This window comes from Mixophyes fleayi, chromosome 1 (genome assembly GCF_038048845.1).
Source record: "Mixophyes fleayi isolate aMixFle1 chromosome 1, aMixFle1.hap1, whole genome shotgun sequence".
NCBI lineage: Eukaryota > Metazoa > Chordata > Amphibia > Anura > Limnodynastidae > Mixophyes > Mixophyes fleayi.
In genome coordinates, this window is record NC_134402.1 from 203,678,197 (window position 1) to 203,696,771 (window position 18,575).

At 42.5% G+C, this 18,575-nt stretch overlaps 1 protein-coding gene and 1 long non-coding RNA gene across 10 annotated transcripts in view; both read left to right on the plus strand.

Moving 5' to 3' along the window:
• ADGRL3 (adhesion G protein-coupled receptor L3) overlaps positions 1-18,575 on the plus strand; it is a 958,921-nt gene that overhangs the window by 369,367 nt on the left and 570,979 nt on the right. For all 9 annotated transcript variants that reach the window (XM_075204791.1, XM_075204784.1, XM_075204783.1 and 6 more), the window contains one exon: positions 17,712-17,777. In XM_075204791.1, the coding sequence (XP_075060892.1) occupies positions 17,712-17,777 (66 nt within the window). The remainder of the gene's footprint in view (positions 1-17,711; positions 17,778-18,575) is intronic.
• On the plus strand, positions 5,913-7,401 carry LOC142148551 (uncharacterized). The gene is made up of 3 exons (XR_012690853.1): positions 5,913-5,973; positions 6,069-6,102; positions 7,321-7,401. It is a non-coding gene; the product is annotated as an uncharacterized LOC142148551 (long non-coding RNA).

An 18,575-nucleotide genomic window follows, 5' to 3' on the forward strand; every position in this document is an offset into this window, starting at 1 on the left:
GAGGGAGCAAAGAAGGTGAGAAGGGATAGGATGAAGTTGATAGGTAGATGGGGGAGAGGAGAAAATGAGAAAGTGAACTTCTTCACCCGAAGTAGGGTGGAAGGAGTTCCAGAGCTGGCTGTTGGAGGAATGTGGGTCGATAGTACCAGGAGGGTGAGGCGAGGAGGAGGTGTCAAGTCTGATATCCTCAATTTTGGAGGAGAAAAAGGAGGCAAAGTCGGTAGGGAGAGCGGGATAGGAGTGGTGGGGGAATTAAAAGTGGCAAAGAGGCGGTGGGGATTGAAGGACTGAGAGGAGAGGAGGGATGTAGGGTAATAACAACACAATAATGTATAAAAATTAAAGAAAACAACTTTATTGTTGTTTAGCAAGTCCCAGCCAACCCGGGCTGACATTAGCAGTCTGGGCATGCTGGTGCTTGTAGAACTACAAGCACCAGAATACTCATGGCAGCCAGGGCATGCTGGCACTTGGAGATCCACAAGTGCCAACATGCCCTGACAACCATGGCATGCTGAGACCTGTAGTACCACAAAGAAAAATGTTAAATAAACCAAAACACCCTCATTCAAACCACATAGCTTTAATAAAATAACAAAACCTCAAAAATGACAAACAACACCCTCTTTATAACCACATTATTTTATTAAAAACAAAAACACCCTAAATACTCACCAATCTGATGTCTTCATCTGTTCCTAGAAACTTGCAATCCAAATAGGCTTTTGAACCACGTGAAAATAAATTATATTCCACCGAGGTCCTTGAAGATGTCCCAAATAATTTGTAATTCCAGGGAAAATGTCTTCTTTTCTTCTGGTCAAAATGGCCCTCTTTTTGTAATTCCACAAAGGATTGTATTCTTCTTTTCTGGTGTTCCAGTGGGTCCTGGGTGCATGCTGGCACTTGTGGTTTGCTGGTGCCTATAGTTCTACAAGCACCAGCATGCCCAAATACTTAATGGCAGCCTGGACATGCGGGGCCTGTAGTGCATCGGGGACAAAACAAATTTATACACTTAAACAATTAATACTACACCTCAATCATTGCCCCAGAGGTGTGGGAAGAGCCCTAGTGCTAACAGCACAGTGCTGGTTTAACCTTGGAGGGTCTGCATTATTTGTTGCAGGCCCAATCTAACCTGCCTGGAGCGGGTTTGGCAGTATGGTGGGGGGACCCCATGCTGCGAGTTTCCCTGCTTTAGTGCAGCCAGCCCAGGCTCTCAAAGGGTTGGTTAAGCTGTTTAGAGACACAGGGAAGGGCAGGCTGTTTCTTATTTTTTTTTTAATATTCATAACATCACTAATTAAATGTTAGAAATAATAATCAAAAAGTAAAATGCTTACGTATTCCCCTCCTTGAAAAATGAAAATAACGATACTTCAGTAATTGTTTGAGCTGAGTCTCGCTAGGTCCTGTTTCCCCTTCCTTCGTCTTTGTTCTTCCCCCTACTAACACACCCTACTCCCCCCCAGGGCCGGATTAAGGGGGGGGCACAGGGGGCATGTGCCCCGGGCCCCCCTCTCTCAGGGGGGCCCCCCGGACCAGCTGTGGCTCTTTTTGCTGCCCCCAAATGTCAGTCTACAGGGGGCAGCACAGGGTTCCGTTTTTAAGTGCTCTGTCGGCACTATAAGCACAGGTAAGCTTTTGCTTTTTTTTTTTTTTGAGTGTTCTGGGCTTCCTTAGCTGCGTGTAGATGACAGTGTGAGGAGGAGCAGAGAAGAGCTGCCCTGCCTGTCTGTGGGGGATAAGGTAAGTTAAGATCTGCTGTGTGTGTGACTTTGTGTGTGACTTTCTGTGTGTGTGTGTGTGTGTTTGTGTGACTGTGTGTGTGTGTGAGACTTTCTGTGTGTGTGACTGTGTGTGTGTGAGACTTTCTGTGTGTGTGTGTTTGTGTAAGACTTTCTGTGTGTGTGACTGTGTGTATGAGACTTTCTGTGTGTGTGTGTGTGACTGTGTCTGTGTGTGTTTCAGCCAGAGGAGGAGGTGATTATGAAAATGAAGGGGATAATTGTGGACAAGGAGAGTGTGATTTATGGACAAGGAGAGGGGGTGATTTATGGACAAGGAGAGGGGGTGATTTATGGACAAGGAGAGGGGGTGATTTATGGACAAGGAGAGGGGGTGATTTATGGACAAGGAGAGGGGGTGATTTATGGACAAGGAGAGGGGGTGATTTATGGACAAGGAGAGGGGGTGATTTATGGACAAGAAGGGGGTGATTTATGGACAAGAAGGGGGTGATTTATGGACAAGGAGAGGGGGTGATTTATGGACAAGGAGAGGGGATGATTTATGGACAAGGAGAGGGGGTGATTTATGGACAAGGAGAGGGGGTGATTTATGGACAAGGAGAAGGGGTGATTATGGACAAGGAGGATGTGATTATACAAATAGAGGGGGTTGCAGAGTGACAACCCAGGAAGGGAAACCAACGCTGATGAGAAGGGGATTGAAGATACTAAGTAGGTGGGGAATGAGGAGTGAGAGGGAAGATAGAGGATTAAGATGAAGAAGAGGATTGAGGAGTGGGATGTTGGGGATATAAATGGAGAACAGAGAAGTACGATGTGCTCAGACCTAGATTGTCTATTTATTGTGGACCCTCTCTCCATGCCCCAGGGAAGTAGCATTTCTAAAAGTGGGCATTATGGGAAAAATGACAAAATTATGGCCACTCATTCTGTTAGCTCTCCTAAAGAGGACATACACTTACTTTATATGGAAACGTATAATGTACAAAATGTAATATGCCTCCATGCTAGCTCTGTTGCCTTGCAACAAATCAGGCCTGCTAGTGCTTAGCTGGACTAGGCTGTTAGGGATAACCAATATATACTTACATATAGTAAGGTTATTTTGTTAATTATTTGTGGAGTGATTGTGAGGTATTTAATGTGTGCTTGAGTTTGGGGAGAAGGAGTGCTATTTATTAAATGTGAATATGAATTATAAAATGTTGGCAATGGTTTTGAAAAATAGGTTTATTTATTACATGTAAATGCTATTCATTTACACCAGGCTGTTTGGTGGAGAGGGAAATAAGTTTATTAAATGTGTACGCTATTAATTTAATGTCGGGGCTGCTTGGGGAAAATAGTTCTATTATTAAAAGTGAATAGTATTAATTTAATTTAATTCAAAATTTGGGGCTGGTTGCAGGGAGGGAGGCCTAATTATTAAAGGTTGTGCTACTGATTTATTAACCGGACTCTTTGGGGACTCCTAAACTTTATGTACCTGTTTTTGTTTCAAAATAGGCCCCGACATTCCAGAATCTACACAAGCAGCAACTGAGCTTAAGACACCAGCAGCCACAGGTGGTGAAAGTGACAACAGCAGGTAGGAGAGAGCAGGGCCATCTTCCAACTGTTCTCAATATGGTGGGACTGTCCAGAATTTGGGTGACTGTCTCACTTAGTTAGGATTTGGTCTGACTACAAGGACAGTTGGGAGGTATGTCCTACTTCACACTGTTATTCTTGTGAAGGCAGAGTTGTGTGCATCTAACAGTAGTGCACATAGCATTGCCTGTTTATTTGTTTAAAATGAATATCATATTCGACAATATGGGGCCCCCCTGTCTTAAGTGCCCCGGGCCCCCCAGAACCTTAATCCAGCTCTGCTCCCCCCCAGGGGCGGATCTAGGAAATTGTTGTACCGGGGGTGATTTAGGGGGGGGGGGGGCGATTTAGGCCCTGCCCCCTTTCTGACTTCTGCGGCTGCACACTATGTGCAAGTTCGCTTAGCAGTGACAGTGTGCTGCCCGACCGCTCTGATTGTGTTTAAAACACAATCAGAGCAGCCGGGCAGCACACTGTCCCTGTCTGTCACTATCGAACGGACCTGCACATAGTGTGCAGTCGTCGGCAGCAAGCCCCGATCGCCCCCCCCCCTGGATCCGCCACTGCTCCCACCCCCCCACAAACTGTCTCCTCTCTGTTTTCCACATCTATTATTTCCTCTTCCTCTCCCCCTCTCCATTTTCCCCTCATGGTACTCCGGTTATCTCATAACCATAACTCTTTTGACTCTTGTTTACCTGTATGTTACTTATCTCAAAGACCTCCCCATTTGTGGTGGTTCTGAGTTCTTTACCTCACCTGCATTACAAACTCTTGATGTTAATACTGTTATGAGTTGTATGATCATAACATATGCTGTACCGTTTATCTTTGACAAAAATCTGAATAAAATATGTTTAAAAAAAAAAAGTAAAATGCTTACATACAAATAAAAAGTTGCAAAACAGGTGAACTAAAGGGGTAAAATTCAGAGTATAACTTACAGACAAGTTGGTATAAACTGAATCAATGATGATTGATTTCCCAAAAGACTGACAGTTTGTCCCTTCACAACACAGGTTTTTAAGCAAACTCAAATGGAACAGCATTCACAGGGGCAATGTGGATGCTAATGTTGGGGTGGAAATGTCCCTTGAGTGTCACCTAGGGTTTGTTCAAAAGTATTCCTAAATTTTGACCTGTCTTAACTTTTCTCAGATATATCCCAGAAGCATAACTCCTCCATCAATAAATCGGGCATAATCTCCCGCAGATTTAAATACCAAACATGATGGAAATATAACAATATGACATACCTTTCCCAAAGACATGTGACTACAGCTGTTCCCTGGTACTGTAAGTACCTGTAATTCACAACCCTGGTGTGGTTTTTGCCCCTCAGTATGGAGTGGTACACAAATTTCCCAAAATATGAAATATGAAGGCATTTTCCTCAAAGTTCATATTTCTGTATTCCTGTATTGAGAGCCTATATGTGTTGTCTTTGTCTAAATTAGATACAACAAGTCATCACGTGGTCTCCTTGTGTAAGACCACAAGCTGTGAATGGCTGTCCAAAGTCTCATTAGGTGTCAAAAAAACTCTCCGATGTCAGGATGCAGCTCACTCCAGGGGCCTTTGAAGCTGCTCAGCTTTCCCTGAAAGTGTTGCTGTTATCTTTTAACATAGAGGTGGGCAGAAGCATCAGATAAACACACACCAGACCCTCTGACTTCACATTTTACACATTAGTAGCTCAATTTATCAATGGATTCATTTGATAACATATTTACATTGAAGTTATGATAAGGCCTTATTCCCCACAATTATGTTATTGGTTAATCCTTATAACTGTAATTCCTCTCTACAAAATGTATTAGCGGTTTTTATTTGTATACATCTATTTATTTATGTTGACATTTTGACTGTAGACATTACTATCCTGTAGACAGCGGGCCTGAGTCATCAAGGAACGTATGTCCCTTTTCAGCGCGTAGCGAACGCAAAAGTTTAGTGCGCATGCTCGGTTAGTGGGCCTGTTTACCTTCGCGAACGCAAAAACTGTACGGGCGCTATCGCAAAACCCATTTGCGACGAGCTACAAGTTCTGGGCGTGAACAGGGAGGTTCTGGGGCGTGGTGACGTAGTCAATTTCTCATAGGGGCGTTCCCGTCTAACTACGTCCAAGTCATACTGGTGTGAACGCAGGCGATCGCGTTTGTGGTGGCGTACACTATGCGCCTGCCAAGGGTCTAGTTTATCTCTCATATCTGAACCACGAGCACACACAAAGGAACGCCCATGTTATCAGGACGCATGCAGACCCTCACCTGCATACTCTTTGCTAATTAACCACTGCTATAAAGCTCTGCGTAGATTATGTGCCCTGTTCACTGCTGATCCATTTACTGGTATGTTTGCATGATATATTTTAAGATATTACTATGGTTTCTTTGGTTGATTTGTTTTAACATTTTATTGTTTTATTGTTTGATTTGTCTGGGACTTTTTTGTTATTTTGGGTGTTATACTTTGTTTCAGATAATAGTTACAGATAATAGTTTTCTTGTATTGGGCTGTATAGTACTTTTTAGATTATTTGTATCTTTTGTTTACTTTATTTTTTCTTTTTTAGTTTTCCATTGACAATTGTTTGCAAGTGAACAGGATAATCCTGCTCCATTTTGAGGTAAGTAACATGGGTCTAGGTCTGCAACCTGACACAGCATAGAAGCAGATGCCATAACTTCTTATTCACGCTCTGACAAATTTTTTTTTTTTTAGCCACATTATGAGTTTGGCCAACCCACTTGTTGGTGTAAGTATATTGTAAATGTTTGCTGTGCAAATAGGAGTGACATTTTCCAAGCTATGAGTTAATTGTTTTTTTTTCACATCCTTCTCTTTTCAAATATAGCGTTTCTTAGAAATGGCCGAGGCACATGTGGCAGCACAGGAGGACAACCAGCGTCGCCGCCCCCAAAATCAGAAAGTAACCCATCGTCGCCGACCCAGGGAGCGTGTGTTCAGGCCACATGTCAGCCTCTTTGGCATGTCTGATGCAGAGGTGGTGCGTCGTTATCGTCTCCCGCCTAGTGTCATCCTGGACACCCTGCGCATAGTGCAGATTGACCTGGAGCCCAATCGCAACAGCCCAACAGCAATACCGCCATTGACTAAACTGTTGGCGGTATTGCACTTTTGCGCAACAGGGTCATTTCAGACCACTGCGGGAGTCGCTTCAGGGATGTCCCAGAAGTCCTTCAGTCGTCTGCTAAAGGTTGTTCTGGGGGCGTTTGTGTCGCGTCTAAGGCAATTCATACATCTGCCAATCGATGAGGAGTCCCTGGTGCCGATAAAACGGCAGTTTTCCCACATAGCCGGTTTCCCACACGTCATAGGGGCAGTCGATGGGACTCATGTAGCCTTGGTCCCCTCCGGTGGGAATGCTGCTAATTTTTTAAATCGCAAGCATTTCCATTCTATAAATGTCCAAGCTATATGTGACGCCTCTCTCCAGATTCGTAACCTGGTAGCTATGAGGCCAGGGAGTACACATGACTCCTTTGCCTTCCGGCAATCAGGGATGTGGCAAAGATTGCAACTGAGGCAAGGTGGTGCAAGGCCGAATGGTGACACGTGGCTATTAGGTATTTTTATTATTTAACAAACATGTCATGTATGTAGTAGTTTAAAGTGGAAATAGTAATGTCTTAATTTTGGTAGCTAAGTAGATATATTACAAAGGCACATTGCAATATCATTGAAAGGTACATTTAATTGTGATGTTTACCTTAAATTCCTACTTGGATAGCTGCCCATATGAAAAGTTTTTTATAAAATTAAACCTTGGTTACAAATACATTGAATATGTTATGTAAACTTCTCTGAAGTCATATCTGTGTCTAATTGCTTCTTTTGCCATTATTTGTCATCCATGTTGCCTGTCTTGTTGCCATAGATATAGTTATTTGTGTCTACAATTATGACACTCCCTCATATTTTTTAACTTTTTCATTCTTGTCACCCCTTGTAGGAGATAACGCATACCCTTTTCGCCCTTGGCTCCTCACTCCTCTATTAAACCCACGTACGGAGCAGGAGATGGCATACAACTCCGCACATACCGCCACTAGATTGGTTGTGGAGCGGGCATTTGGTCTTTTAAAGGCCAGATTCCGGTGCCTAGATCGGTCTGGTGGTGCTCTAATGTATGCTCCATCCACTGTGTGTGATATCATAGCTCTGTGCGTGGTGTTCCATAACATCGCCATTAAGAGTGGGGTTCCTTGGGTGGAGGAGGCCGAGGTTGCTGTCCAGGAGGTGTTAGATGCTGATCCCAGCCCTCCAGAATCAGTTGATGCTGTGTCTTTCAAGCAATATGTCCTGGACACCTACTTCTCTTGTAAGTGTTTTTGTAATGTTTTTAAAAAATACAACATACATAGCTAATAAGTTTATAATTATACAATTTATTTACACAACAAAAACACATCAAACAAACAATTTATTTTTTTACGGGGCCTCTTTGCTGGTATAATGGTTGCATCGCATCGAGGATGAGTCTGGCTTGTGGTAACCCGTGATATAGAAGGCAACAGTGGGGAGGAAGCAGAGGCCAGTGGAGCAGCAGTGAGTGACTGTGCAGCAGCCGACGATTGTGTGGCACGGGGTGGCAAGGGGCAGAGATGGCAGAAGGGGCAGAGATGGCAGATGGAGTAGCGATGGCAGAAGGGACAGATGGGGCAGATGGGGCAGAGATGGCAGATGGGGCAGAGATGTCAGAAAGGGCAGATGGGGCAGATGGGGCAGAGATGGCAGATGGGGCAGAAGGGGCAGATGGGGCAGAGATGGCAGATGGGGCAGATGGGGCAGAGATGGCAGATGGGGCAGAAGGGCCAGGTGGAGGTAAATAATAGTTGTATTGCTGATTAGAATGCGAATATGGGTCAATGTCAACATATGGGTTGCTTTGGAAATGATGGCGATGCATTTGGGGTCTTAGACTAGAACCAATAGAACCCTGAGAGTCGAGTTGTTCAATATGTGAAGACGGGTGCGCGCGATGAGGCCTATTTGTGGAACGATAATCGGGTGAAGTGTAGTATGATTGATACATGGGACTAAGAGATGGAGAGAAAGAAGTAGGAGAAGATTCCTGAGATATGCGTGATTGGGGATTGGTGACATACACTGCAATAAGGTCATTGAGATGGGTAAGGGTAGTGTTGATAGATGAAAGGTTTAAGTCCATAGTATTCTCTATACGGGTGAGGCTACTGTGTAAAGTGTGCTCCATACGGGTGAGGGTTGTGGCAATATCTGTGGTATTGGACTGAATAGAGGCATTTGTGTCTCTAATACTGTGATAGCATGCGTGCAGTGATTCCCGTTCACTGACTTCTGCCTCCTCACTCATCTGATGCTCTTCCACATCACGTGGCTCCTCCACCAGCTCATTCTCTGAAATGTCTTCCGCTGTATTGGGCCCTACAAGGGGAAATAAATAAATAAATAATGCCGTCCTTGTGTGAATTTATATATTTTTATATATGTGTGTGTATATACCTGTAGCTGTGATAGGCTCGCTGGCGGGTGGGCTACGTCCGGTGTCAATGCGGCCCACACCTTGAACCATCTCCGCATCCAAACAGCCCAATGCCCTGGTCTCCAATGCAGTCAATTCCAGCGTTGCTGGAGGTCCACCACCTGTCATTCTGGCATGTCTTCTATGTTCAGAAATTTTATCTTTTAGGCGGCGTTTAAAGTCTTGCCACCTGTGTGCAAAATAGACACATTATCAGGATAATATTATCCCCAAAATCTGGACACATTTAACCAATTTTTGTACGCTCAAATATTTACCTTTTCTGGACCTCATTAACCTTGCGTCTGATTGGAGCCACGGCATTGACCTCATTTGTAATTTCTTCCCATATTCTTGCCTTTGGTGGTTCAGAGAGTGGACGCGGAGTGGAGTGGAGCCTATCAACAGCCAATTCGACCAAAATTTCGATTTCATTTTTTGTGAAATTGGGCTGGCGTGTTTTTTTTGCAGCAGCAGATGATGAGCCGGATGGCTCATTGGAGTCTTGTTCAGACATGTCTACAAATGGAAATAAAAGAAGTTTATTTCATCACTAGACCAAAAAGCAGCAGACCTAGGCCCATGTTACTTACCCCAAAATGTAGCAAGGTTCTCCTGTTTTTTAGCCACAGAAGTGTTTGCAATCTAAAAAAGGAAAAAATAAAGTGCAATTATTTCCTACGACGCTATCTATGTCAGGTAGAAGACCTAGGCCCATGTTACTTACCTCAATATCCACAAATATCAACCGTTTCCTGACAGCAACAACTTTGAAAAGCCATGCGGAAATTGTCAGGGCGAACTATCGCATGCTGTATGCGATTTTATAGTGGTGCGTTCAGTTGCGACGCGCCAGAACGCTAGGCACGCTTGGGCAGTGATTGACAGGTCAGTCAGCCATCTTAGTACAGGTTCCGCGATGGACGTGCAGACGCACCGACGTGCACTGAGAACCAATCGGTAAGCAGGATATTAAACTGTCATTTCTGAGAGAAAATGAGGTCTGCAGTATTCTCACGTACCGAACTGCGGGTGCTGACAGCAACGATGGACCGTTATTTTGAGCCCGCAGGGAGGTACGTGGGAAATGATGACAAACTACAGGCATAAAGAGCCGTGCGCAGGCGTCTGCGTATGCAGGTTGGTTCCCGCCGCTCCATCGTGCAGTTGCAACGCCGATGGAGTGATCTTCTTGCAGATTTGAGGGCTGAAATTCTTGCTAGTAAGTCGCGTTCAAACTCTATATAATATGGCAATGTAATTTTTTCTTCTCACAAGAAATATGGAAAGAAAAGGCCTATTTTCTGACCATTCTCATACTAAACATATGAATAATGTTAGTCTTATTTGCTATTATTCTGATTATTTCCTTTTATATATATGTTCAAAATTTTAGTGTACATTTTTTCACAAATTTTATGTTATTGACATGAGTACCATTTTAGTATTCAAAGCTACCATTCGCTGCATGTATGTATGTATTCGCTGTGTATGGTGAATACATTACAAAAATACACATAAGATAACACATCATGGTCTCCAACAGGACGCCATCGCAGCTCCGAACACCACCGCCAACATCAAGAGGTGGTCACACCGGAGGCGCCAGCTGGTAGCCAACAGCCACAGGTGGAGTCAGCGGTGGTGGAGCATTCGCCGCAGTCCGCTGACCTGGCAGCATCACCTCTGCTATTCCAGAGCCAACCAGAATCCACCTCTCAGCAACCACAAGTGCTGGTTGAGGAAAGTAAGTACATTACATGGTAATTTTCGTATACTTTAATTGTGTTTTTTTTTTCAAGATATGATTTTTTGATTTTTTGGGGTAGAACATGACAAACAGTTTTCACTGCCCATTCACAGTTCAAGGCATCCTAAGTTCCCACAATGGGAAAAATGTCCTCCCACCAATTCTTGTCTTGTGCGCAGGCCAACTCAGCTGGCAGGCTTTAAAAATGCACCCTAGAGGGTGAGATTCTCCTTAGCAAAATTTTGCAGAAAGTTAATGTATACACCAAAACAATATAATACTATATACTTCGTATTACTTGTGTCTCCCCCTTCCCTTTAGGTTGTAAGCTCTCATGCGCATGGCCCTCTTTTGTTGTGTGCTCCTTCTACAGTTCCTTCATCCTCTTGGCCTTCTTTGATAGGCCTGTTTTCCCTGTTTTCTTAAGCTTAGGCCTTCTTCTTGCTGATTTCTACCATCCCTTTCACTATCTGTCAGAGATAATCTGATTTGCTTTACCCTGTCACCTGTCTTTGTATCATGTTGTGTCTTGGTTCTGTTTTTAGTATATGTTATGTACTCCTACATTTATCAAAATTTTATGAATGGGGCCAGTGTTTGGGTAACATTCATTTATGCACTATACCGAGCTTACAAAATGCAAAGGTACAAGAACCGACAGCTAGCATTTCACCACATTAATGTATTAAGAGTGCATTTTCTAAATTGTTGTCTTTCATTTTTCAGCTGATGAGGAGTCGACGGTTCCTCCAAAGCACAGCCAGAGGCTTCTGTGTGAATTAAAAAAGCAAGAAAAAAAATATAAAAAGCATAAAGAAAAAGCAAAAAAATGTAAAAAAAAAATAAAATATATTAAAAAATTGTTAAATACCTTTTATTGATTTTTTTTTGTCTTTCTTACTTAACATTTGTTCATAGTTTTAGTTTATAAATTAAATTATTTTTGTTAAAAGAAAAACTGGTATGTGTGTGATTTCATTGAACAAATTTACGTATTAGCATTATACACTTAAGTAAAGCTGTTGTTTAAAAGCCAATGGAGAAGAGGCCAACCAATAGGGTCACACCTCGCATCCGGGATATAATGTGATAAGGCCCCAAAGAAATAACAGTTATGTACGACATAACCTCTTTCTAAAACATATACTGAAAACAGAACCAAGACACAACCTGATACACAGGGAAAACAGGGCTAGCGGCATAACCTCATTGGTGTTATATAGGTTAATAAAGTCATAAAAAAATTCCTTCAGCAAAAGACACTTAACGAATAAAATTGGATCATTGTTTATTTACAAAATAATAAGCTTCCACTCTTTTTCTATGCTGAAAACTTTGATCTTAAACAGACCAGAGATGCACTTTGTGTTTCAACAAAAGAAGGTTGTACTAAAATTTACACCTATCATATAACGATTGGCTGAGAAAGTATTTAGGCGTATCCTGATCCTTTTGAGTCTCCTGGATGCAATGGACAAGTCGAAGAAGTCTATGCAAGTCTTTGTTGAAAATCTCTGGATTGGAAACATAGGTTATTTGAATAACTACTTCATTCCTGTTCATATTCTTTTCCTTCCAGCTCACACCAAAGGCTTATATAATATTATATATGTATATATATATAATATAATACATATGACATTATAAAACCACATCAAATATACATGATACACTGATATATGATATACGATTAAACAGTGAAAATATTTCAATAATAATAAATTTAATTAATCAAAAGTAAAACATTTTGACAGTGTAAACAAAGTAGCATAACAAGGGGAATATATACTTTACGGTTAATTACAACCAGCACCATGATTCAACAATTGAGAGATACTCCAATGATGTTACTATGCACTAAACAGCGTAGCGTTCGCTTCTGCACGTTATGCAAGTATGTGCCGGCATGTACGGATGTGAACGGGTAGAATAGTAACACTTGCGCCGCAAGTCATGAAGCTGCATATGTGAGAATACGCAGCTTAATGACTTCGGCCGTTCGCAGCCATAAAGTACGTGCATTAGTGCACGTATGTACGCTGCGCTCATTTTGCGTCCCTTAATGACTCAGGCCCAGCCTGTCTAATGTGTAGATATTGTGTGTGTCGACATTTTGAATGTGTGCATTTTAACAGTGTCTGTCGATATTATGGTGTACACTTTTAGAATGTCCACAGTATGAATGTAGAAATTATGACTACATCCCCCTCAGAGTCTGTGAGTCTGCGAGTCTTGATAGATTCCTACCACACTGGTGGAGGGGTAGAAAATTGGACCTAGTGCCCCGGGCTCAATGATCCGGAAGCAAAGGTGAGTGCAGCTCTCTGGGCTAGAGAGGTAAGGGACGTGGTGTGTACTAAAGCCACCTGCCATTTGTTTAATGCATATTTTTTATCTGATGTATTGTACAGTATTAAAAGTACCTTTGTACTTGATAACTGTTTTGTCCAAGTGATTGCTAAACCCCTAGAAGGTTATAAGATATTACTTGGTGGTCAACCTAGCACAAAGTGGCAATAATTGGGCCAAATAAATCCGATATTTTCACAATTATAGCTACTGAATTCCATAGTAACTGTGTGTGGTTCAGGGGTGCATGGGTAGGGTAGTCCACCTCTGTCTCTAACCCTGGCCAGCTCTCTGGCGAGGGTTTAAAGGACCAGTGGGTGCCCTGCATGGGTTGGGTACCTTGTTCTGATGCTTCAAACGCCATTATAGAACAACCCGGCAGTGTAGAATTTAAGGAGGTACTGCTTGTAGAATGTTGTAAAGAACATTGTACAGCTGGAGCCTCCTTAAATTAGAAGCATAACAACATGAATGGTAGCCGGCACTCGAAACTGACGTCATTGTACACTCCTGGAATGTTCATTCGTCTCAACAGTTTCAAGTCTCCCTTTGAAGCTGTCAGTACTATGAGACTCATGCATCACACCTTCGGTTTTATTATGTCGGGCTGTTTCATATCGGCGTTTGAAGCATCGTGATAATCCGTACCACCGGCCCGCACATGCTAGTTTTTCAACAAAGTCTCTTTAAAAATCTTGTGACACACAGATCTCTCAATAATTTAAGTGCCAAATAATTTCTATAAAAATAAACGCTTTTAGTCAAATTGCCTTGTGTGACAGGATGGACCGCCTATGCTACCCTGTCTGTTGCTCCTGGGAACTGGCTAGGCTTACTTTGCCACCGTTCCCTTTTGTGATCCCAAATGCGATCTCTAACTGTAGCAGAAGTGGCTTACAAATGCTGCCACCACTGGACTCCTTACCGGCATCCAGAACCGGGTTCCTTCTGGGTACTTGTTGCTGCTAGTGTACCCAATTGCTGGTGTACCTGGGCTGGTATACCTGACCTCTTACTTCGGATCAGGGTTGCTGTGGATGGATCCCCTTGGCCTATCACATTGGCCAGAGCTGCTGGGTAGCAGACAGAGTGGTGGTACTGGAATGCTGAGTCCAAACCTCAGAACAGCCGGTTCTAATTAGTTGGGTCTAATCTGTAGGTCACAGGAATTTCAGCATAGAGAAGTTTCCAAGCAGGTCTTTGAAGTAAATGAAGTTTATTTGCTCTTACACTGGTGATCAGGTCAGATGGAAGAAGAAGAACGATTTTCAATACAAAACAGAGCTTTTGTATACACATTTGTAAACCGTCCACCTATCCCTTTAACCAATCTGATTCATGCAGCCTGCACATGAATCAACCCAGAGAGTTTAACACCTTTTAGCATTGTATACTTCCCCCCTGTCCACGAGCTGCCAGGGAGAGGGGGGCTCAGACCACTCTCCTCCCCTGGTGCCTGTCTGTCAGGGGCAAGAGATTTATCTCACGGCGAAACTGACATCCAGGGACTGGGCTCCCGTGTCTGGCTCTGCTCCGTGGCCGAAAATAGTATCAGGGGAGAGCAGCCAGATCCCGGGGCAGTAGTCACTGCCATGTCGCTAGTTGAAGCTCTTTGAGCTCCAGCTAGGGACTTAGCTTCCTGGGACCCCCAGGAGGCATTGCACCTCCTGGACTCATTGGATTCCAGGAGGCTGGTTTGGAAGTCCCTTCAGCAGCCACTGAAGCTTGCTCCCAGGGGATGAAGGATCCAGGGCTCCTGCAGCCCCCTCTGGACCGAGGGACAGGGTAAGTACTTATGTTACTTTAGACATATACACCATCACTCTATATTTACAGTATACACATTAACATTTAAAATACACATAGTTGCACTAGCGCAGGGAGTTAACCCATTCAGCGCTGCACGCCGGTTCTTTACTGACACTGCAGCGCCTACACATAACCATTTTTCATTGAATGCATTTAACCCCTCATTTACACTCCCCAGCGCCTAGCGCCGATGTTTTTACCCCTTATATGCTGCAGCACTGGGTACTGCCCATCCAGCGCTGCAGCGCACAGTTCACAACACATTTTTATTACAATAAAACATTTTAATACATCTACAGTTCACGGATCCCGGAGTCCATTTCGGAGCCCGGCACTCGGGGGACCCAGCCACACTCTGTCTCTCCAACACTATTCTTTGTTGCAATATGCATCTCATTACTGCTACTGCAAAATTCTTTGTCAGTTGCCAGGTTGTAAATATTACAGTTCACGGATAACCAGGGCCGGATTAACCATAGGGCTAACTGGGCTACAGCCCAGGGGCCTCGGGTATCCAGGGGGCCCTTTTAAGTGCTCAACAGCAGTATTGATCGGTCGGGGGCGGGGGCGTCCCCGGCGTGATCAATGCTGCTGAGCACTTTCACTGCGGTCCTTCCCCGGCACGCTGTAGTCTCCTTACTCAGGGAGATCTCGTTAATCTCACTCTCATAAGACCTCAGTAAAGAGCGTACAGCGCATCGGGGAAGGACTGCATTGCCAGGAGAAAGAGGTAAGTGACTTGGAGGGTGGGGGCGGGGCGGCTCGGCTCATTGGGGGGGAGGGTGGGCTCGCCTCACTGGGGGGGGCCCTCATGGGGGAATGGAAGCCCCCTTAGCCCAGGGGCCTCCATTCCCTTAATCCGGCCCTGCGGATAACGCAAGTAAATTGCATAGCTTACATGTCTCAGTACATATACTCTTAGCTCTTCCAGCACAAGTTTTAAGTTACTTGCTTCAGCAAACAATATAGTTGCATTTATATGCTGATCCTCCTGGGCACTGTAGTTCCACATAACTCAGATAAATCAGCCTCTCCCTGCTTTCCGTCTCCAGGCACACATTTAGCCTGTCAGCCTCTTGTACTCAGCTAGATTTCACTCTCTCACTGAAAGGTTAAACCCTTCAATCAGCTTCTCTTATTCAGTTCTATCGCTCCTCAACTGCTCTTCATTTCTTGTCTGCGGGGATGATATCACACACTTACACAGGCTCTTACACCCTTTCTCTGATGCACTCTCAGCCATGTTTCACTCACTCCTCCTCTTTAAGGTAATGTTCCTTGGTCTCTGACACCTTGTGCTGCTGGCAAATGCAAAAGGTGAAATGCACATGTGTGGCTAAAGTATAGGATTTGACCCGGTGGGGGTTCCAGCAAAGCCTTTCCTGGACATCATAGGAAAAGGCATTTACTTTATACATCCCTAAGATTGTAGTCCCTATAAAGTTCTATGAGGACTGCGGTAACAAACGAAAAGTAGGTTAATTCAGTTGGAGCTGTAAATTAGTTGCTCAAACCATATGGCAGACCTCATCTGGCAAAACTTAGGCCTACTGTAGTGACATTATTAGGAACTGAAACAAAACCATTCATATTAAGTATTTGCATGGAGAAAGTTATTTTTTTCATAATTTGTAGCTTATATTGGAATTTGTGGACATTCCAGCCATACAACATCAGTGCTGCATAATTTTATTCAAAACAATTATTATTATTATTATTATTATTATTATTATTAGGGAACTGCGAGCTGAAATCCAGCGAGATATTACCGTATTAACGGTAATATTTTTCGAGCGCGGGATTTTAGCGGTTCTGGCTAACAATTGAATACCCCCCCAAGAGTTTGATTCATGAAGTTAAGTGCTACATTTTGCATATTGGTCCATCCAGATTGCAAAGGTAAAAAATGCTAAGTGGGATATATGATCCAGTCACACAGAAATTTTGAATATAGAAATAACAAGTGAAGTCTTGTGTGAGCTGTGTAGAGGGGTGGTAATAGGGTATCATAGTGAGGTCAAGAGGGTGGTTGAAACATTTGATAAGCTTACCTGAAGAAGTGGGTTTTCAGAGAACACTTGAAAGTTTGGACGTTAGAGGAAAGTCTTATTGTGCAAGTGAGGATATTCCATCAATTGAGTGTAGCACGAAAAAAGCCTTGTAACCAGGAATGAGAGCAAGCATAAACGTAGCAAAGCATATTGGTGGATAAAGGAAGCGGAGAGGAAGTGGATCCAGAGAAAAGAAACACTGAAAGAGTGATTAGATAATTAGGATGAGAACCAGGATAGGACAATATCCTGAAGAACTAGGGATTGTAGCAGTTGCATGAGAAAAGAGTGGTCAATAGTGTCAAATGTAACAGAAAGAGCAGTGGTCTTTATTTTTAGCAGTGACTAAATCATTGACAAGCTTAGTGTGGGCTATGATCTTAGAGAGCTACTAGCATTAAGAGCTAATGTAACCACAAAACAAAGAAATCACAATTGGGCATGTCTAAAAGTTTGTACTAGCAAATAATGTGTACTAACAGACAATGTGAAATAGAATGCAATTCTCATGTTGTTAATATCAAATTAGTGTGAAATAAACCCTAATTCATTAAAAAGTGACAACCACACATGAAATTCTTTGACATGTAACATAGTCCATGATTGAAATGGGGTCTTTTTTATTTTTGGTTCTCAGCATACATTCATGTTCTGTAAGAAAGGATCATCTATTTAAAACCAGACATATAAAATAAACATGCAGCATCACTGCTCTAGAATTTGATGAATGTGTGCATGCAGAGTGGAGATTACAAACTTGAAATGTGGACAGAGAGCATGTGTATTTTCCATGTATCCAGCTGTAAAACGGCTGACCAAGTTTAACCCTATTACTAAAAAAGATATAAAAAAAATAACTAATACTCTGGCTTTTTTTTCAGGTCACATTTCTTATAATGTTCCCTCCAATCATATTGATTCTAATTTAGAAAGATCCTCATCTAGAGGTAAGTTTCTATTATTTTTTATTATCTTTCTTTACTGAATATTTGATAGGCATACAGTACAAAACAGTTCCTCCAACCCAAAGTAAAGTAAACACACTCAACCCAACCCAACCAATACACCCCTGTAAACACTGCGCCGATCTAACCTACAGATACAAACATCTCCACCTAGTCTCACAGAGTGTAAAAAACATTGTATTGAAAAATTTATTGTGAAGCCTTCAAATTTTTTGGTCAAGTTTATATGCTCACGTTACAGCTTAAACATGTTGCCTGGTAGAATAGGCTGCAGGTCCAGATCTATAGAAAACCACAAAGGCCCAGACACATTTCTGTTATACAAACCAGTTTTTTGTATTTGTATATTAGTGATTATTTATATAGTCTAAATGTTTAGCCTTGGGCTCAACTAAGTCTGAATTACTGCGATATACAGAATTTCTTTTATATAAGTGGAATGAGGTGTTAATGAGACTGAAAAGAAAATCATACAGTGAATATAATTTTTTTAAAAAAAGTAGTGTAAGTGATATGCACACTCCTAATCTAGGTGATAAAAAAAACCCTTTCAAATCATTTAAGCCATTTTCATGTCTTCAAAATATTTTGTTTTCCATGAGTAAGAAGAAACTTACCGTACTCATTTTACATATTACTGATATCCACTGCTTCCAATTGCAAACATTCTTTATTATGTTCAAATATGGATCCAATATTAGTGAACGTAGACAACAAGGGATTTATATAGAGTTGGATGTATATCTGTTTTACTGTGCATGTATACAAAACACATATGCA